Genomic DNA, 23,425 nt, shown 5'->3' on the forward strand with positions numbered 1-23,425 from the left:
ATCACCAGGCACTGGTGGCAATCTCTATACTTCTTTAAACACAGGCATCAGTCAGGACGCAGACCGTAAGCATTCTGAAAAAGCCATACATTAAGAGGGAAGAACTGCTCGAGGAATCACAAATATTTATTCTAAAGCAGGTCTTAGTTCACCTTTCTTCTGACTCGGGGTGTCTGCTGACATCAGTCATTTATTCAACACCCCAAACCCATTCCAATAGGAGCCAGTTCATAATTTCAATTGGCAGTCCACCCTTATTTTCAAAGGAAAAAAATCCAGATGGAAAAAACAAATAAATGTCAAGCACTTGAAATTATACGGCTAATTATATGAGCCTACAGTGGACCTAAAGGAGATTTAGAAAGTGTTTCTGATGGCAAGGTACAGTGGAGCTGCCTGTCAGTAACCGCGTGGCACCAAGGGAACCCTCTGCTATCCTCATCCAAGAAATCATCCATATGTAACATCCCTGTGTAACGTCATCTTCCAAGGTGCTAGTGAAATTGTGTGAGTGTAAGGGCTTTGTAATCCATAAATCACTATAGATGCCAGTGATTATTTAAATTTTAAACTATTCCTTAGGGTTCTATAATATTTCTATTTATTTTCTGAGGTGGGAAAGCTAGACTGTCACTCTGAAGCTTCATGCCCTACATGGCGTGAGGAAGGAGGAATTAACGACAGTCGACAATGTCCCCACAGCCCTCATCTAGCACCCAGCACAAATGGCCCATCCATTAAATGTTGTCGATGGGTGAGTCTGAGTAGGGCAGGCGGGGACCTGCCCACAAGCACTTTTTGAATTGGAAGGACATTCAAGATGACATTTTCAAAGAGGGTTGTACTGTGATGGAGAAAGCAGGGACCTGGGATTCAGGTAAACCCAGGTTCAAACCTGGGCTCTGGAATCTGTGAGCTGTGGAAACTTGGGTAAGTTATTAAATCACAATTTCTTTGTCTATAAAATGGGAAAATAATACCTTCACCTTGCTGGGCACAGTGGAGAATAGCTGACCTAGAAGAAACACTAAAATCATCAACAGCCAACACAGCTAGGGGAGAAAAAAAAATTCCACAGATTAATCAGAAAGAAAATAGAAAAATATTGACAAATCTTATTTTCCAACTCGCCAGACACTGAAACAGATAAAGATGATCTCAGGCATGTTTGGTGTTCCTGAAGTAGAGAATTCAAAAATATGGGACAGAAGGAGTAAGTATTCAAAGATACAATGAAAGAAAAAATTTCCCAAAAATGTAGAAAAAATGGAATATGCAGCTTTGAAAGAACATACTATGTTCCAGGCAATTTTGATCTAGGGCAACACACAGTGAGTCATACTCTGATTCAGTTTCAAGAATCAAGAAAATCTTTAGACATCCAGGCAGAAATGGCAAATAATCTACAAGGGATTAAAAAATGGTGAAGAATCAGATTTCTCCACAGCAACAACTAATACCGGGAGACAATGTAATAGTGTCCATAAAGCTCTGAATAGAAGGAAAAAGGTTATTTTAATTTCTTGATATTTTTCATAATCTCTTAACATTTCAACGGTAATCCTCAGACCTAGTTGCACATTAGTATGCCTGGGGAGATTTTAAAACTTACCCATGTTCAGTGGCCACCCCAAACCAGCTAGATCAGATTCTCTGGGAGTACAGCCTGGACTATGGTGTGTCTCAAAAATGCACCAGGTAAGTCTAAGTGCAGGTGATTCTCAGGCAGGCTACTCGAAGTGTGATCCGTGGATCAGAGCATCAGCATCACCTGGGAGCTTGTTAGAAATGCAAATTCTCAGACCCACCCCAGACCTATAAGAATCTGTATTTTAACAAGCTCTCCAGATCTGGATGCACGCTTAACTTTGAAAAACCTTACAGAAGAATCTCTCTCTCTCTGTCTCTCTCAACATTTTGTTCACTTTATTAATGTTATAAAGATTTGCTGGTTCTGCAAAGGGGTTAATTATCTTTGGGTGCGGTGACTTATTGTCCCATAGAAGACCCTTTATAAGTGTGAGTGACTAAGTGAAACAGAGACCAACCCTAGTGGAGAATGCAGTTCAAGTTCCAAGGTCTCTGTGTAGTACTTATGCTTAAGTTTCCCTTGCAACAAAGGCAGTACCTGGAAACATTTTTAACTCATCTTTAGACGACTATGTAGGTTTTTTCTAAGTTGACAATGTTTTCGACCAGAACCAGAAGTTTCTTGAAGAGGAATATTTTAGGGAAAAAAAAAAAATCTCTTTTAGGAAAGAAGATCTAGACCTATATTATAAAATATTTTAAAATTAATAACATTTGGATTTTAGCAATGACTTCAGTTTCACTTATTTCTTTTACAAGAGTAAAATTAACTTTATCTAAACATAGGAGGCACAGAATGATCCGTTTTAATACAGGTATTTCCGTATCTATCTGCATATATGCAGAGAAAGATGTTTACCTGATGTTATTTACGAGTGGGTGAGATTTGAAGTGTTTTGTAACTTTTTATTTGTACTTTTCTACATTGCTGACATTCCTAAAAATGTATACTATTTTTCCAAAAATACTAAATTTATTTTTTCTAGTAAAAAAAAAAAAACCCTCATTTCATTAATTTGCCCAGGATGATCAGGATCTGTGTACCAATTCACATCAACCAAACTCACAGAGACTGTGAATCAGAATCACAAGATATTAACTAACATACCCATTCCTTAATCTAAGACATGGCATCTGATTCATGGTGACCATATGTACTCAGGAGTCTAAATTACATATTAAAATGTTGCTTGATGAACAATGTCTTCTCAGGAAATGTCTTCGGAACTATCATTGACTAATGGTTTGTCCTTCACTGAAGTAATCACTTTTTGTAAAGAACTGTTTTCTCATCCTGAAATCAGGACTCTATTCTCCCACCCTAAATATTTATCATAAGGTCTAGTTTCCCCAAATTGTGACTGATACTGCTTACACTGGAGGAATTTCCAAATCACAAATGCAAAAGGGTCATGCTGGCAACATTGTCTTCATCCCAAGCATAAAATTAACATCCATGGTAGCTACAATATCAGAAGTTGGCATCTTATCCTTATGTCTAAATCTTGGGTGTGCTCAACTGGGATGATTTGAGCCTTCTGAGTACCAAATACATGTTGGTTTTTCTAAAAAGTTCATGAGGAACAAAAAGAGTAAATGCAATGTCAGGAAGTAGAGCCTGTGTTGCTTTTTTTTTTTTTTTACGATTTAATGAAAAACATTTTAAATTCAATCCCAAGATGATTAATTATCGTTAGCATATCTCACTTATTAAAAAGAAATAAACATTCCACTCCTTTCTTGAATTGGCTTCAGTTGAACTCTTTCATAGGGGAGATGGGGGAGGGGTCTTTCTACTCTACTGGTATAAATGCTCCAAGATGTGTTAGTGTCATAAGTCAGGAACTCAACTCAATACTAGGAGATACTTTTTTCTGTGCAAGTATTTACTATCTTGCTCTAAATTTTAAGTAATTAAACCATGCTGTATCAACTAAGTTTACATTTCAAAACAATTATTATTCTACTGATTTTATGTATATGGGCTTTAAATCCTAGTAGGTTAGAACTCTAGCTCTCCTATTTCTAGCTGGAGACCAAGTATAAAACAATCCTCGATCTACTTATTTTATAAACTAGGAATAATATCACCTACCTACTTTTTAGGGTTTTCATAAGGTTTACAAAAATATTAAATGTTTAGAGTACATGTAGGAGCTCAATAAATGAAATCCATCTGATAATCAAAGGTGTTTAGAAGTGCCTATCCACAAAATATTCTCTGACATAAATTGTACTGTGTTCTTAGAATGTATATATATGCATAACTAAATCACTTTGCTGTACAGTAGAAATTAACACAACACTGTAAATCAACTATACTTTAGTAAAATAAAATTTTTAAAAGTTCATCAAATTTTTGTTTGAGAAAACCTTTCCTCCTGCTTCTCATTTCTTAAATCATTGGCCACACTTGGAGGAGGTGGTCAGAACATAGAAAAGGTACAGGTAATATCTAAATTATTCTCAGTCAAAATTCAGATGTTAGGCAAAAACACAATCCACTTAAGTTTACTTGGTTATTTCCCTAGAAACTAATGCATCATGTAATGCATATAAACACACATAATAGTGTATTTTATACATTAATATAGAGCATGCAAGGACATAGAATATGTTCATCCTCCTACATCTGTGATAGTTTATTTTTCTTCTTCTCCTTCTTCTTCTTCTTCTCTTCCTTCTCCTTCTCCTTCTTCATTTGTCTTCTACCTATTTCCTCTCATCCCTTATAAATCTGGGTTCTTTTCTCTCTCTCCTCTTTTATTGGGGAAAACACAGCCTTGGTTATGCAAATGTTTCTCAAAGTTTTTAACTCCAGTCAGTATCTTTTTCTGGAATTACACATCTGCTTTCAACTACCTGCTTGGCATCTCTCTGTGGATGTCCTGATGGCACATTAAACTGAATATACCCAAAGTTGCACTCATCCTCATTTTCCCCCAAACTAGCATCTCCTGAGAATCTTATGTCTAAGACCAGAAATAAGCTGGTTTTGATCCTTCCTCTCCTGATAGCCTATATCAAAGGATCTTAAGTTCTTTGCCTTGATGTCCTAATTATCTTAATCTGTCCTTCCCATTCCTATTTCTACCTTTCTACTGAGAGATTCTTACCTCAATTTTTATAAAAACCTCCTGACTGGTTTCCCTATCTCCAGTCTCCTCCCACTACAATCTAGCCTACAATTAAACGTGGATCAATCTTCCTAAATCAGAAAAGCAATAATTTACTTTCATTGTCAAAATCTTCCATTGTGAAACAGAGGAAATATAGACTCATGCTTGGCATCTGAAGGTTCTCTACCAGATGTGATCAAGTTATGCTTTGAGCCCTATCGCCCTCTAGTCCTTTGATCCTGAGGATGCATAAATAAATGACCCCACAGGGACTTCCCTGGTGGCACAGTGGTTAAGAATCTGCCTGTCAATGCAGGGGACACGGGTCCAAGCCCTGGTCTGGGAAGATTTCACATGCCGCGGAGCAACTAAGCCCATGTGCCACAACTACTGAGCCCATGTGCCACAACTACTGAAGCCCACGCGCCTAGAGCCCACGCTCTGCAACGAGAAGCCACCACAATGAAAAGCTCGTGCACTGCAACGAAGAGTCGCCCCAGCTTGCTGCAACTAGAGAAAGCCCACATGCAGTGAAGACCCAGCACAGCCCAAATAAATAAATAAATAAACAAACAAACTTAAATAAATAGCCCCACAAAGCCAGATCTGGCTTGCCCATGTAATTTTCTTTGGCTTGCACAATGGCTTTATAAATTTTTAATTATAAGTTGCTTATTTTGAATTAGTTGCTAATATTTACACATTGGAAGATTTCACAAAAATCCAGATTCTGGCTTCTCATGAAAAGTTAGAATATCTGGCAACTTTGGGTCCACATTCCCACATGACAAGCGGGCTGAAACTAGGCAGTGAGTGCCTGTTTATGAATGGAGAAACATGACCCAGGTCACCACAGCCTTCATCTGATTGGTATCATTCACTGTGCTACTGGCTTGGTGTCTGTAGGCATGTGAATTGACGAAGTTTGCCCTATACCACCTAGTGCTCCAGCCAAGTATATCATTCCCAAATGCATAGTATGTCCTTGCTATGTTATTCCATCTTTCTAGAAATGCCTTCTCCCTCCATCTTTCATGTCTTTAAGGCCCATTTCTAACACTGCATCCTCCATGAAGCTTTCTCTACCTCCCTGTTGGACATTACTGCCTCATTTTCGTTCCTCTGTTAACACTGTGTTGTTCTCTTATGGCCCATTTCTCATTCTCCGCTGGATCGGCCATTGGTATCCTTGATTTCTCCGGTTTTTCAGGGACTTGCATTGACAAACACCTCAGGCTTTCTTGAGGAGGGGTTTTTCCTCTTGACCTAGACCTTCTTCCTCCTCCCCTAGAGGCTGAGCGAGTCTCTCTTCCCACCCACTTTCCCCTCAGGGATCCACCTGTCTACGCAGTAGAGATGCCTTGTTCTGCTTGGTAGTAAAGGCCCAGTTCAGCAGGTGAGTCTGAGGTGAGCAATATCTGAGTGTGTACATTTGCCAATTCTGAAGTTCAGTGTTAGGAAACCCACTGTTGCCACACATCTAAGCCAGGATTTCCCTTCCAGGTTTTATCAGCAAACAAAACTAATATTTTCATTTTCATCTGCTGAATACTTATCTCACAACTGCTTTCAAGCTCGAGCAGGGAAAAGAGGGGGTTTCTCATGGGGAGCCTTCTAACCCTAACAGTGAGGACTCACTCTTGAATCTTCTGCAGCTCCTAGCAAACGTCATTGTACAGATACTCAAAAAACATTTATCAAATTGAATCAAAAGATATAACCAATGTGCATAAAATTCATAGAATATGATTTTTCTTAGGCTTATGTCCCCATACATAAACTGTATAAATAATAACTTAAATGTCTGTAAGATTAACAAAATACAACATATGCCGTATGTAACAGAAATATTTGTTTCCTATTTACATTTCCATTGTATGTAAATCATTGCACATCATATCATATATCGAAAAAAGGAAAAGAAAGGAAAAGACAAACCTTAGAAGTCAGTGAAGAAAGCATCACACGAAAGGATAATCAGCGGTCTCAAAGCTCTTGTTTCTTGCTCTTTTTAAATTTCTGGTTGTTTCTTGACAAATGGTATCATACTCCAAAATGGCCATTTTAGAAAGTCTCTGTAAGTACTGAGATGGCGCTCCAGTGAGAGGATCGCTGAAGCCAGAACCTGTAAAGAAAAAACCTAAAACTGTTATTACAGTTAAATTAAGCACACATGAATGATATTCTCTAAAAGAGCATACACCAAATATCTGTCCTCAAATCACCATTAAACACCACTAGCTCTTCATATAACACATTCTCTGAAGTAGAAATGAAAGCTACTTAACTTTCTAAAGTGACTGGGATGGCAAGTCCTCTCAAAAAATATTAACTAAAAAATGCTTAATGTTTATCATTTAATGATAAAAAACTAACTCTGAGTCTGTCATGTGCTTCTTAAAACATGGGATGGCTGTGGAATTTATTCCAAATAAAAGGCATGATCTCCATAAATGACTCGTTTCATTACCTTACATGCTTATCAAGTTACTGTCTCCAAACAAAACGATTTCTCATAAACGAGGCGAAAGAGTAAAATTACAAAGTAAAAGAAGTCACTCACTAACTGAAACAGCGTTAATCAAGCTTCTGTTTTGAAGGATAGTAATAACAATAATAACAGATAACAAGTATTGAATGATCTCTCTATTCAAGTATTTTTCATCTATACATCCACACAACAGTACTATGAAATAGGTAACTAGTACTATCTTGGATCAGAGATTTAAAAAGAGTTTAGACATTGTTAGAGGCAGGATTTAAACCCAGATGCATCAATTCGGAGTTCCCATGTAATCACAAATATTGCCCTAAATATGTAATATGTATAAATACTTTTATTTAGAAGCGTACAAGGCTTTGAAAATAATACACTGATCCATATTGCTTTAAAATACTATTGTTTAACTTCAGTTTCAAGTGCCAAAATAAAATTGACCTCAATCTCCAATGTGGTTGGTATTTTGTTTGTTTTGTTTTATTTGGGTGTGTAATGAGGGTGGGAATTTCAGACAGAGAGTAGAAGGGAAGAATCAATCAGGATTCCAGTTCTCTAGCAGTAAGATGGACTTGACACTTAGACTTTCTGGCTACAAAATAACTAGATTCTGAGCATTAAGCAAACCTCAAAAAACTTTAAAGAATTGGTATCATACAGACCAATACAATTAAGTTGGAAGTTGTTAATAATAAGTCTTAAAATTCTCAAATATTTAGAAATGTATACACACATTTTAAATTATTCATCCATCAAAAAAGAAATTGTAATAAACATTAAAATACTTGTAACTAAATGATAAGAAAATATTACAAAACTTGTGTGATGCAACAAAAGTTGAACATAGAGGGGTTTATACCCTAAAATTCCTGTGTTAGAAAAGAAGACTGAAAATTAGTAAGCTAGGTATAAGATATACGTTAGGAAAAGAATAACCCAAAGAACATGGAAGACAATACAGGAAAGAGGAGAAAATCAATGAAGTAGAAAACAAACTTACAATTAGAAAGATTTTTTAAAAAGATAAGAGTTCTTCACTGAAAAGACTGTTAATAAAGGAAAACTTCCAGTTAGATTAAATTTAAAAAAAGACAAAAGGTCCAAATAAATAATATGAGGAGAAGTATAGGTAGAGCAAAGACTAAACTTTATGCCAATAAATTTGAAAACTTAGACAAAATGTAAAATATTCTAGAAGATATAACTTACCAAAATTGATGGAAGGAGAATTAGAATGCCTTAAGAGTCCTAAAATTAAAATAACTGAATTAACATTAAAAGATTCCTCCAAAGAAAACAAATGATCCAAATGATTTTACAAATGAACTCTATCAGACTTTCAAGGGAGAGATCATTCCAATTTTAGGTCATATCCTTCAGAGAATAGGAAAAGCAGAATACTCCCCAGTTCATTCCATGAGGCCATTACAGTCTTGACACTGAATCCAGATAAGGAGAGGACAGAAAGGAAAATTAGTGGTAAGCTCACTCATAAACATAGATTTTAAAACCCAATAAAATATGAGCATATTAAATACGGCAGTACACAAAAAAAGATAATACATCATGCCTTCAATGGGGGTATCCAAGGAATGTAAGAGTGGCTTAACATTACAAAATCTACAAAAGTTATTGTCCACATTAGAAAATTAAACAGGGGACTTTCCTGGTGGTCCAGTGGCTAAGACTCCGCGCTCCCAATGCAGGGGGACTGGATTCGATCCCTGGTCAGGGAACTACAGCCCACATGCTGCAGCTAAGAGTTCGCATGCCACAACTAAAAAGATCCCGCATGCTGCAACTAAGACCCTGCACAGCCAAATAAATATTTTTAAAAATATGAGAAATTTATTTTAAAAAATTAAACAGAAAATCACATTCAGAAAAATGTTTGATAAAATTAAACTTTCATTTATATTAAAAAAAACAAAAAAAACAAAAAACAAAAACTCTCAGCAAATTAAAGTCAAAGGGAACTTCTTTACCTTGATAAAGGATATCTACCCAAAACATACATCAAACATCATTCTTTATGAGAAGACATTAAAAGCATTTCCTTTAAATCAGAAACAAGTCAAAGATGCCGACTTTTCATTTCTCTTCACTATTGTATTGGTGGTTCTAGCCAGCTTAGAAAAATCAGAAAAATAAGGCATAGGATTTGGAAAGAAAGAATAACACTGACATTATTCACATATGATTATGATAATCTATGTAGAGAACTCAAAAATTTATATATATCATATATAATATGTATGTATACACAGTATAAAATGTATAATATATATCAAGAAATAATAAGGGACTTTAGCAATGTGGATCAAATTGCAAAAATTAACTATATTTCCAAATATCTGCAATAGAATGTTAGAAATTTTAATTATAAAAGAATTATGGGGCTTCCCTGGTGGCGCAGTGGTTGAGAGTCCGCCTGCCGATGCAGGGGACGCGGGTTCGTGCCCCGGTCTGGGAGGATCCCACATGCCGCGGAGCGACTGGGCCCGTGAGCCATGGCCGCTGAGCCTGCGCGTCCGGAGCCTGCGCTCCGCAAAGGGAGAGGCCACAACAGTGAGAGGCCTGCGTACCGCAAAAAAAAAAAAATTATGGCAGACTACTAATGATCTTTTCGAAACTTTTTACTCCTTCTTCCAAAACAGGATTTTACTGAGCGCAAGATCATCCAGGTAGAGATTACATTTCTCAGCTTGCTTCAGAGCTAAGTAGAGCTTTGTTAATAAGTATGAACCAATAAGATATGAGCAAATGTGCAAGTTTGTGGTCATCTTTAAATTATAATCCTCTTACCCTAGATTTTCTGGGCTTTTTTGTTTTTGTTGGGATGTTTTTTGATAACTGCTTCAATCTCCTCATTAGTTATAGGTCTGTTCAGTTTTTATTTGTTCATGATTTAATCTTGGTAGGTTGTATATTTCTATACATTTATCCATTTTTTTCTAGGTTACCCAATTTGTTGACATATAATTGTTCACAGTAGCCTCTTATAATCCTTTTTATTTCTGTGATCAGTTATAATGTCTCCTCTTTCATTCCCAATTTTAGCTATCTGAGTCTTCTCTGCTTTTTTTCTTAGTCTAACCAAGGATTTGTCAACTTTGCTGATCTTTTCTAAAACTAAATCTTCTTTCTGTTGATTTGTTTTCTGTTCTCTATTTCATTTATCTCTTCTCTAATCTTATTATTTCCTTCCTTCTTGTAAGTTTGGGCTTAGTTTATTCTTCTTTCTAGTTCCTTGAGGTATAAGTTTATGTTGTTCATTCAAAATCTTTTTCCTTTTTTTATGTGTTTACCATAAATTTTCCCTCTTAGCACTGCTTTTGCTGTAATCTATAGGTATGTTATATTTCTGTTTTCATTTGTCCCCAGATATTTTCTAAATGCCCTTGTGATTTCTTCTTTGACCCATTAATTGTTTAAGAGTATACTGTTACTGTAGGAGTTTAAAAAAAGATAATCTGTATCAAATTAGGAAAGTTCCCTTCTCAGTTTGCTAAAAATATTTTTAATCATGAATATAGAATTTTCATTAAAATATCTTTTGCAATTATTAACGTGAACATATGAGATTTCTCCTTTATTCTATTAATAAGATGAATGACACCGATTGCTTTTTCTAACGTTAAATCAATCTCGCATGTCTTAGGTAAATCTGATATGATTGTGTTGCATTATCCTTCTTATATATCGCTGAATTTGAATTGGTAGTGTCTTGTTTAGAATTTTTACTTCTATTTTTATAGGAAAAATTGGTCTATAATTTTACTTTCTTATAATGTCAAAGGTAGGTTTTAGAATCAAGGTTAGAGATCTCATAAAATGGGTCTTTAAGTGTTTCCCTCTTTTCCTATTTTCTGGAATAATTTACGTAACATAGTTTTTTGTTTTTTTTTTAATGTTGGAAGAATTCACCAGTGTCAATTCTGTGTCAATTCTAAGTTGTGTTTTCTCTTTTCTTATATAATATTGGTAATTTCTCTCTCTCTCTGTCTCTTTCTCTCTGTCTCTCTCTCATCAGACTTGCTACACATTTATCAATTTTATTCACATTTCAAAAAACTAACTTTTGGCTCTGTTGATTTTCTCTACTGAATATTTGTTTTCTACTTCATTGATTTCTGCTCTTTATTATTTGTTCCTTTTATTTTCTACATTTTAATTTGCATTTCCCTGATGACAAGTGATGTTATGCATCTTTTCCTGTATCTACTACCATTTGTATGTCTTCTTTGGAAAAATGTCTACTTAGGTCCTTCTGCCCACTTTTAAATTGGGTTATTTGGTTTTTTTGCTATTGAGTTGTAGGAGTTCCTTATATATTTTGGATATTAACTCCTTATAAAATACATGGTTTGCAAATATTTTCTCCCATTCCATATGCTGCCTTTTCATTTTTGTTAATTGTTTCCTTTTGCTGTGCAAAAGCCTGTAGGTTTGATATACCCGACTTGTTTATTTTGCTTTTGTTGCCCATGCCCTATCATCTGTTAAATCTAATCTATTTTTGTATTTTTCAGCTCAATAATTTCTATTTATTTTTTATAGATTCTAATTCTCTGATATAATTTTTCATCATTTTCTCTATTATCTTGAATATATTAAATATAGTTTTTTAAATCCCTGTCAAATAATGTCTATTTGATCTTTTGTAGGTCTGCTGATATTGTCTATTTCTTCTCTTGGTTTTTGTCATTCTTTTATGCCTGATAAGTTGTACTTTTTAAAATTTATTTATTTATTTACTTATTTATGGCTGCATTGGGTCTGCATTGCTGCATGTGGGCTCTTCTCTAGTTGTGGCGAGTGGTGGCTGCTCTTCGTTGCGGTGTGTAGCCTTCTCATTTCAGTGGCTTCTCCTATTGTGGAGCACAGGCTCTAGGTGCGCAAGGCTTCAGTAATTGTGGCATGCAAGGCTCAATATTTGTGGTACACGGGCTTAGTGGTTTTGCAGCATGTGGGATCTTCCCAGACCAGGGCTCAAACCCGTGTCTCCCACATTGGCAGATGGATTTTTAACCACCGCGCCACCAGGGAAGTCAAGGTATATTTCTTTTAATGTCTGGTAAGTTTTGACTGAATGCTTGAGACTGTGTACACAAACCTGTAAGGCTCTGGTTTATCTTACAGTTTTCCAAAGAAAATTTAATTTTCTTCTGGTAGGCATATCACTTTAATCCAGTCAAAACTGGGTTTTAACACAATAAATAGAAAGTGTAAAGGATGAGCTAAAGATGAAATAAATAGCATGCCAAATGTCAAAAAATGGGGTTTTTAGGCTTTTTTAAAAGCTAGTCTATTGTATGCCGTTATTACAGCGTGTAGCTCTTCAACAGTTTCAACTGAAAGCTTGTCTTTGCCAAGGGCTTTCCATCTTGGCAAGCCTTAAACTCCCTTCAACTCCCACCTCTGTCTCCCCGGCAAATGCTAAGTTACTGAAATCTCTGCTCAGTCCCTTTAGCCTCCAAGAAGCTATTTTCTGCTTCATGTCCTAAAATATTACCCAGCATACATGTCACTTAGAAACAGGCAAACACCTGTTGGGGAATTTGCTCACAGATATTCGGGCTCAGTTCTCTGCAGTTATTCCTTCAGAATCTCAGCCTTCTGAGTTGGAAATGATTGCTCTTTGACAACTTAAAACATTGTTTTTTTAAATACTTTTATTACTTTATATTTTTAAAAAATGTTTTTACTGTATATTAATATATATGTAATATATTACTTTTATAGTTATTTTATATATCATAAATATATTTAAATTATTATTTTTATTATTTATTTATTTTTTGCAGTACGCGGGTCTCTCTCTGTTGTGGCCTCTCCCGCTGCGGAGCACAGGCTCCGGACCGCACAGCTCAGCGGCCATGGCTCACGGGCCCAGCCGCTCCGCGGCATGTGGGATCCTCCCGGACCAGGGCACGAACCCGCATCCCCTGCATCGGCAGGCGGACTCTCAACCGCTGCACCACCAGGAAAGCCCTAAATTATTTTTTATGATTAGCTCTTATGCGAATTCTTGGTAGTAAAGTTGGTCTGATATAAGTTATTCCATCATAATCAGAGATGGAAGTTCTCTGAGCCATTTTTTTGGAAAGGTGTGACCACATGATCCTTTCAAAATTTAAGTCAGATCACATTAAAATCATTCTTCTGTTAAAATCATGTAATGGCTCCTCATTTCAATCAAAGTTAAATATAAAGTCCCTTTCAGGGCCCCACAAGGTCAGATACTCCATTACCTCTCTTACCTCATCTTCCACCCTCTGAGATTAGCCATACTTGACTCCTGATGTTTTTTTCCAACAGGTCAGGTACCCATCCCACCTTGGGACCTTTGCTGGCCCCAAGAGAATAACATTTTCCCAGAGTTTAACTCTCTCCACCTCTTTCAAATCTTTGCCCAAATATTACTGCCAACCACCCTATTTAAAATTGTAAATCATCCTTCTCTCCCCAGATCTCCTGATCTACCTTACCCTGTTCTATTTTTTGTTGTTGTTTCTACTGCACTTCCACCTTTTAAAATACTATGTATTGGGCTTCCCTGGTGGCACAGTGTTTAAGGATCCGCCTGCCAATGCAGGGGACATGGGTTCGGTCCCTGGTCCGGGAAGATCCCACATGCCGTGGAGCAACTAAGCCCATGTGCCACAATTACTGAGCCTGCGCTCTAGAGCCCGTGAGCCACAACTACTGAGCCTGCATGCTGCAACTACTGAAGCCCATGCACCTAGAGCCCGTGCTCCTCAACAAGAGAAGCCACTGCAATGAGAAGCCCGTGCACTGCAACGAAGAGTAGCTCCCCACTCATCGCAAGTGGAGAAAGCCTGCGCACAGGAACAAAGACCCAACACAGCCAGAAATAATAAAAATAAAATAAAATAAAAAATTTAAAAATAAGTTAAAAAAATACTATGTATTTTAATATACTGTGTGATGGATTTGTTTATTATATTTAATGTTTGTTGGCTGTATTCTCTCACTAGAATGTAAGCTCCACAAGGGCAGGGATCTTTGTTTTGTTGAGAGACGTACTCTAAGCCTAAGAACTAGAACAATGAATGGCACAGAGTAGATGCTAAATTCATGTTTGGTGAATGAATGAATGAACTGCCTTCTTATATGACTCTGAAGGAAAAGCAACAAGTATTGATATTTACTGAAGACTCCATATGTTGTAGGATTGGTACAGGCACTACAGAGATACAAAGGTGAATAAGACATAGTACCCAGCCCAGAAGAACCATAAAGTTGGCCTACTGGAAAATAGGCAGGCAAATATTCATTTGGGCCAAGATGCAAAACAAATGTCTTTTGTTCTAATTAACATTAATATTTTTATTTCATGTTACCTGTTGATTACAGAAGTTGTTTATAGCTGATGGAAATTCAGATAAGGGAAATATCCAAGAAGTTTATGAACTTCCACAGGCTAAACTTACAAAGCTGCTAACAAATCAATCTGACTGCCACTGACAATCTCAATATAAGTCTTGCTTAGTAATTTTCATTTTTGTTGTTTGTTTGGAGGTGCTCTATTAACTCCATTACTCCATAAGTGCAAAATCATGGAAGTGATGAATGCACTATAAGAAGACAACTATGATTATGACAAAAATTAAAAATAAGTAAGGTTTAAAACATGTTATGCTGGTAAGGAAATAACTGTTGTGCACAGGTGAAGGATGAAACACTTGATAGTCTGAAGGACAAGTAACAGGTAACATATAATGCTGAAGATGTAATGCTTAAAACAGTGGTTCTCAGTTGAGGGTGATTTTGCCACCCCAAAGACATTGGGCAACATCTGGAGACATTTTTGGTTACCACACCTTGGGAGGTGCTAGTGGCATCTAGTGAGTAAAGGTCATGGATGCTGTTAAACATCCTACAATGCACAGGACAGACCCCCACAGCAGAATTATCCAGTCCAAAATTTTAATACTGTCACTGTTGAAAAATCCTATTTAGATAATAATCAACAGAAGGCAAGAAAATATAATGACAAAATGAAAAATGTTTGACTGTACAGCTCAAGAATCTTCACCACTGACTTTGGGTAAAATCACTTCAGGAAATGGCTAAGAATTTATTGGAGAACATAAATGCTAGACATATGCACTGTGTCATATGCCATAAATGGTTCCTTTAATATGTTGCCCCATGAATCTGTAACACGTGAAGCAAGGAGTGAGGCAGTAAGTGTAGATACCAGAGCTGCCAGGAAATTCTCCAAAATCTTGTAGGCATCATTAAAAGTGTAACTAACTGACTCAACAGTGTCTGTTTTTGAAAAACAAAATTCTGATTAAATGTATCAGAAAGGTGGAAGTGAGAATGTCTGATTTTAAAGCTTCAAAGGACAAACTCATACTCCAAATAGGTGGAAATGCTCCTTGGTGCTGTCTTAGGCACCATGGAGTAGTTTTATGTAACCTAAACTGTTGGCATATAGATAGGTTTTTGTAGTTGGATGTTATAGGTACACAGATTCATGAAAAAATTAATTAGAAGATAAGGCTAGAAAGGAAAGTTAGGGGAAGAGAGTAAAGAGTTCAAGGCCAAGCTAAGGAGTTCATACTTTAGTCTGTAGGTAACAAGTTGCTTTTTTTTTGTTTTATTTTTTGTTTTTTGCGGTACGCGGGCCTCTCACTGTCGTGGCCTCTCCCGTCACGGAGCACAGGCTCCAGACGCACAGGCTCAGCGGCCATGGCTCACGGGCCCAGCCGCTCTGTGGCATGTGGGATCTTCCCGGACCGGGGCAAGAACCCGTATCCCCTGCATCGGCAGGCGGACCCTCAACCACTGCGCCACCAGGGAAACCCAACAAGTTGTTTTTGAAGAAGGGAGTGATGTGATTAGAGGCCAAGTTTTAGGCTTCTGTTGTAGTGTTAAAGGACTTCCAAGGTCAGAAACTCTAAAGCAAGACCATTTTGCAGGTTATGCAACGGTCCACATGAGAGATGATGAGGGCCTATCCCAGGGTCCTGAGAGGTATGCCTGTTAGCATAACTGATGCCATCTTGGGTCCACACAGTTTCTCCTGTCTTCCCACGGACCTTACCCGGGACTGTACTGTGCAATCACTTCTCTGTTGTTAAGGGCTTTGTAGTTAATAGATATTGCTTAATAATCATTAGGACCAGGTGACCTCTATGCCCTGTTAGCCTCCAAACAATGCTGAAGACCTCCCTGACATATTCCTGGCGTCCATGAGAGTAGTTACCCATTCATAAATCTTGACTTAGGAATACACTTCCTGTTTTCAAGCACACACTCCCCATGCCCTAGGTTAACTATAAAGTTGTCCCAATGGCCCCTCGGCAGTGTGGAGTGTGACTACACATGTTTCCAGATGGTTGTCCGCTTAATCCCATCCTGTGAGTAAGTTACCATATAATAAGCTGATCCATTGATTATATGGAGCTGCTTGCCTCGGTTTTTGGTCTCAAGATGCCTTCTCAGTTCGGTAGGCACTTTTTGTTCCCTCCATCCTCCAACATGAGATAATAATGGTATGTATATATTGAACACAACATCCACTAAGTTTATAAACAAAGCTTAAAAGAAACATTAACAAAACAAAGACAATTAAGTCAATGGAAAGAAAGGAAGTTTAAAAAAGATAAGTATGGAATAGTTAATAAGACATGTGGTAGGAGAAAAAGATGATCCAGCCTACCTTTTGATTTCTCCTGAAGTGGTGCCACAGTACATGTGGCTTAGTCTTCTTTAACCTAAAATTATATATTATCATAAATTCACTCTTACATAAATCCAGGGTACATTAATTTTTTTTAATACAGTAAGAGATAAGAAGCTTGCTTTCAGTGAAATTCACTTGTTGAAGGACATCATATGAAAATTAAATAAACGTTAAAGAAAGGAAACCCCTTCTATCAAGGAAACTCCATCTATCACAAATAATCCAATCAGAAACAGATATGAACCAACTCAGTATCTCGATTTTTGTTAATAAATTTTACCAGTGGATGAGTGTTAGGTCTGACTTTTCCCACCTTTATCTTATCACTAATCATGATTCAGGAAATGCTAGAGGAAGGGACTCAAGATTAGATGAACAGGGTATCTAGATATGCCAGATACCAATTATCAGTTATTTGTACCCTTTTTACCTATTGATTACCACAATCTGAGTTTTGTCATAATTAACTTTTGTTCCTATTGGAATAGATCTAGATAATGAGTAGGTTATTAGAGGAAATATGTCATGATTGAATCTGCTGTGGGCGAGATAACCCATAAGAATTCCAAATTTCTTGTAACTTCATTAAACTTTAGAAGTCAGCTATAACTTTTTTTTTGTTCTCTATTCAATCAAAACATATTAGTTCTCAATCCATGTGATACAGTTTAATGAAGTCAGCTTACACAGCTGCTTGGAGGTATCCTAGCAACTTATTACCATGGCAACATCACACTTCCTAGTTGTCAAATATGGGTACAGTCAAGATGAGCCGACCTAGTATTCACACTGAGGTTTGGAACTCAAGACCAGCCTTAATGATTGTTATGTGATAAGGTTTTAGTGGTCCCTACGGACACTCCTCAGACTCTCTTCCACCTACTGACTGATAACTGAAATTCTATGATTCATCTCCTTAGCGTGAAGGGCTTTATGTCCTTCGAAAAACATAGAACATCCATTTTTTTAAAACAGTGTCCAATATCAGAACAAATATCTTTGTGTATTGGCTGCATGGAACTTTTAAACATAACACTGGTGAGTTGAGAGGTCATATTGCTTCAGTTTCATAATATTAATTTAAGGTAATTAAACTCACAAATCATCGTTTCAGGTCTGCTAGCCTGCCAGCTAGAGGCAGTTTGTCATACCGCAGGATAGCTGTAATTTTTAAATGCACTTCACCTCTAAGACTATTTTCAGTTATATTACCAAAGTATGCCTTGAGATTCACTGAAAAATTTTATCATTTAAGAAATTTTAAAACACATTAAACTTTTATCAAAGTTTTTAAATTACATATCCACATATGGAGATTTTTTTTAAAAAGGATATGGGGTTATATACAAGATAGACAAAAATTAGTACTTCCCTGCTTTGCCAAGACTGTTCTTTCACAAGGCGTTGTTCAATATGCAGAGAATAAAATACTTGTAGGCAACCCAACATGTTCTCAGTAGAATGGCTAAATAAATAAAGACAAGGGAAAAGAACCAACATTTACGTTCGCCAAGCAGCTCATAAGCAGTGTGACACTTAGCCACCACTCTTCCACTTTGTGTCTGAAGAACACTTGTCATAACACGAATATAATATAGTCACATTATTCTTCATTAAATTAAGTAAATTCACGCTCAAGTCAACATAAAATATTAAGGGATCATTTCACAAACAGCCAAATTGCAAACGAAAAAATAATGAACTGAAATCGGATGAAAAAGGAAGCAAATTGAAGACTTAAAATCTAGAGGCCCAATGGGTTAATTGTTGGTGCTTTCTGGGTTTCCAGTTTCTTTAAGATGATCATATGCATTGAAAGACTGGTCTGTACTGAGACAAGTCCATGGCCATAGGCAGCCCTACATACGTTTGCCCAGAGGTCAAGAGTGAGCTGAGTGTCAGGGATACAGGTGTCTTGGTAACAGTGGAAACTCACTGCCCTTAAGTAGGTTTCATATTCATGTTTCCAATGGTGTCTCTTCTTTCTACATCCCTGCCATCCCTCCTCTTTAACTGCTACCATCTACTCCACTAGCAACTCACAATCTCTCTTCTACCATCTCTGATTCTGCCTTATTTCACCATAACCTCACTTCAGAAAGAGTAATTTTGCTTTTTATATTTATAGCTTGACAATCTGTCCTCGAATGATATTAAAAATGATGGGGGGGGGATTCCCTGGTGGCGCAGTGGTTGAGAGTCCGCCTGCCGATTCAGGGGACACGAGTTCGTGCCCCGGTCCGGGAAGATCCCACATGCCGCGGAGCGGCTGGGCCTGTGAGCCATGGCCGCTGGGCCTGCGCGTCCAGAGCCTGTGCTCCGCAACAGGAGAGACCACAACAATGAGAGGCCCGCGTACCGCCAAAAAAAAAAAAAAAAAAAAAATGATGGGAAAAACTTTATGTATGTTATTGTTCATTATGGTGTTATCTGCAAAATCAAAAAAATGTCAAAGCAACTTGAAAGTCCAACAATAGGGAAATTAAATAAAATTAAATAAACTATGGCTCTAACAATGAAATATAATGTGGCCAGTAAAGACTGTTTGAAGATTATGTCATAACATGAAAAAAATGCATGCGTGTAATATTAAGTAAAAAAGGGCAGAATAAAAAATTGTAAGTACACTAAAATCACAACTCCAATAAAAATCCAAAATGAAGGAGGGTAGAAGAGAACCTCCAACAATAAAAATGGGTATGTTAGGATGGATAAATTATCAAATAATTATTTTTATTTTTTCCCCAAATTTTCTACAAAGTTCTTATTTATTTTCATAATTTAGATATAAACTATCCACAACTTTTCATTTTCAGTATATTCTAATTCTTTATTTATATTACCAAAATTTGTTTCCAGAGTAATTAACAAGACCAATAATACTAGTGGAAAACTCAAGAAATATATTCTGAAATTCCAATATGTGTGTGCTGTGTATAACTAGATGACTTCAAAGCACACTATGGCAGGAGATAATATGAAAATATACATCCTCCCCTAAAGAGAGCTACAACTCAGACTGCTGTAAATGCTTCATCTTTTTTTAGGCTGGCAAAATGAATTAGTACTAGGCATTCAATAAATACTTGATGAATAAATAAATAAATCAAAGCAGAAACCAAATAGGATATGAGACTGTCTTACTAACTTACAGGTCCCTTTGGAGAAAGAAGTTTTCTTTTAATGCTATGTCAGGCAATCTGATTTATAGTAGGAAAGGTGTTTTATCATAATGTGTTTAAATGCCAGTATTCAAAGTCAGTGGGACTTTTCTGGCTGACAAATTCATTTCATCTGATAGCAATGCAAGGTCTTCATTAGGCTGACATCTCATTCAGGATCTCCCCTCACACCACTTCAGTCAAACTAGAAATGAAACACAAGGTTCTCTATTCAGGGTACAGAAACCTGTTAATATTGCAGAGTTCATTTATTTATATTGCTAAAAATTCCAATATTCTCATGAGCAATCTATGCTAAAGCAATAACGATTTTTTTAGGTAAGTCCTTAAATTCCTTCTGGCAATGTCACTTGAAAACAGAAAAAAGTACCTACTGGTCAAACTGAATAAAATCGCTAATTGAGATATTTTTAAATTAAATCCTTTATGCAAAAAATAGTAGGCAAGAAAGAATTAGATTCACTAGCCAGAAAAACCTCTACATTCAGCAGTGTTACTATAAATAAATATTCAACGAAAGAGAATCGAAAAGAAATGACCTACCTGACAGGAGGCATCTCGGTATCAGCATGCAGGAGTCTTTTATGAACCTCTAGTGGAGTGGAACTTACACTTTTTTGGCAATTTTGCAATCCTGGTAAATGTGGCATTTTGACACATTCTTTGAATTCTTCTAGACCAAATGCTGTGGTGTATTCTAATTAAAGATAGTATAATAACCATCTGTATTACTTCTTAACTAAATGTATATAATTTTTTTACTATCTACTAAAATGTATAATAAATATACCAAATAAATTTGGTATAATAAATATACCAAATCAGTCATTAAGAAAATAAAATTAAGCTACTGTAATTGAGCTAGCATCTTTCCCAAGAGAATACCTTTCAATTCCGAGGATAGGGACTTAATCAGCAAGAGCTGATTAAGGGGGTAAGAACTATTAGAAGAAGGAAGGAGGGCAGCTTCACAGATCTCCCATAGTCCTCACTGTTCTTCATTATTTAATTTAATCAGAATTCCCAGAACATTAGATACATTCACATTGAAAGATAGATTAAAAGCACTTTCAAGAATCTTGTAATATCTGCTACTTTAAATCCTTTCACCTTCCTGCTTTTGTGTAGAAATCAAGAGGTACAAATACATGATTATCGGAGCTAGCAGTGAGAGAGAAAAGAATTCCATTTCAGGCATTGATTTTAACTTTCACTCTGCAAAATCCCACAACAAATCTATAAACAGCAACATCTGAAGCATCAGGAGGGCTTCTTCTACTGACCTCAGGTATCACTGGTATAAGACGTTGTTCAAATTATTCTTTTTTAAAAAAAAACTTCAAAATGAAGACAGTAAATGGAAAAAGATTAAGTGATTAAAGGTTTGGATGATTTTTAAACATAGAGAATTGTTTTCGAAGCTTTCTCTACTAAGTAAATCTAGCATAGCAATAGAAATAGTATTTAATGGGACTAGAGTAATATTAAATGCTCAAAATGCTATTTTTCAACCTTTGATTATTCGTTTTTGGAAAAAATAGTTTCTCTTGATCAAAATCATGTAGAGTTTCTTTTCAGTAATTAGATTTGGAGGTAGGAGGACAGATAAACTGGTGTATTTTTAATAGGAATCTAGTAAAAATGTCAAAAAAATACAGTAACACACTCAAAACCAGGAGTGATTAAATAGCTGGGGAGTTTGAATTTTGCTGTTTTCAAGAATTCTATCTCCATTAATAAAGCCAAAGGCAAAATTCAGTATAAACAAGAAATACAATTATAATTTGAAATTAAGGGGGAAAGTTATTACACTCGTATACAAGTCAAAAGTTCTGAAATTAGTCTTTATTGAGCAACTATAAGATATAATATACTTTCCACATAGCTCACTCAAAAAATAAAGTTTGCGTTAGAATTATTAATACAAAAAGGTGCTGTTAAAGATTTGGGTTTCTTAAAATATAAATACCAACTTGAGGTATTTTAAAACAAACATGACTTACAAAAAGAAGTATGATCCAACAGAGGTAGCACTACACTGATATCAAGAGTAGTTCTTTAGAATTTGTTTTTTATCATGAGTTATAGAATTACCTTAAGTAAATTATTCCTAATCTGCTTCCATTTTTCTTTTCCATAAGCCTACGGTATTATCCTTCTTACCTAAATGTTACAAAAATTATTTAATGTCTCTTGACTGATTAAAAAAGTACATGTAAATTCAAGGTACTACTTCTATATTTTTGTAAGTAAAATAAGAATAAAATGAAGTTACCTTTCCTCATCTTTTGTGTTTCTAAAACTGCTTTCCTCTCAAAAAGAAAACAACTGTCAAGGGAATTTCTGGTGACATTAGAAGGTTCAAATTTGATTTCAGGAGGCAGCATTGGCATTTTTTCTTCTTTTTTCAACAGTGCTGATGAAAGTAAGATGCTGCACCAGATTCAGGATACAAAATACAGAAAAACAAATTGTTTTCCATCATACAAATTAAATACTAACATAGATTTAAATGAAAAGTTTACTTATAACATGTAAATACATATTCTTGGGATTTTAAAGCAAGAGGCTTTTAAGAACATAGCTAAAATAAGTTGTAAGACTTTTTTCTTTTAAATATTTTATATTTTAATGAATTCTTTCAAATTTGAGGTTACAGATATTTGGCAATATAAAAACATCTAAGGTTCAACAGCAAATTATCATGTGCATGACAATGTAATGCTTAGGATTCTCTCAAAAATATTACCATTATGCACCATGACCAAGTGAGATTTATCTTTGGGATGCAAGGATGGTTCAACATACAAAAATTAGTTAATATGATATACCACATTACAGAAGGAAAGATTAAAAAATCACATGCTCATCTCAATAGATGCAGAAAAAGCTTTTGGTAAAATTCAACACACTTTCATAATAAAAACTTTCAACAAACTAGGAACTGAGAGAAATTATCTCAACATAAAAAAGGCTACATATGAAAAGCCCATAGCTAACATAATCAAAGGTAAAAATTGAAAGCATTCCTCTAAGATCAGGAGCCAGGCAAGGATGCCCACTCTCACAACTTCCATTCAACATAGTATTGGCAGTCCTAGCCAGAGCAATTAGAAAGAAAAGGCATCTAGATTGGAAAGAAAAAAGTAAAACTATCACTGTTTTCAAATGGCATAATCTTATATATATCGAAAACTCTAGACTCCACACAAAAAATGTTAGAATAATAAAGGAATTCAGGAAAGCTGAGGGATACAAAATTAACAAACAAAAGTCACTTGCATTTCTATACACTAACAACAAACTATCTGAAAAG

General features: G+C 36.0%; 1 protein-coding gene across 1 annotated transcript; it reads right to left on the bottom strand.

Moving 5' to 3' along the window:
• Positions 1-6,686: 6,686 nt before the first annotated feature.
• C17H8orf89 (chromosome 17 C8orf89 homolog) lies at positions 6,687-22,527 on the bottom strand. The gene is given in 6 exon segments (XM_032610350.1): positions 6,687-6,730; positions 6,733-6,834; positions 16,904-16,942; positions 16,945-16,958; positions 20,653-20,806; positions 22,385-22,527. Coding segments are annotated over 6 exon segments (471 nt in total). The 5' UTR covers positions 22,503-22,527.
• Positions 22,528-23,425: the final 898 nt, after the last annotated feature.

Source organism: Phocoena sinus, chromosome 17 (assembly GCF_008692025.1).
Source record: "Phocoena sinus isolate mPhoSin1 chromosome 17, mPhoSin1.pri, whole genome shotgun sequence".
Classification (NCBI taxonomy): Eukaryota; Metazoa; Chordata; class Mammalia; order Artiodactyla; family Phocoenidae; genus Phocoena; species Phocoena sinus.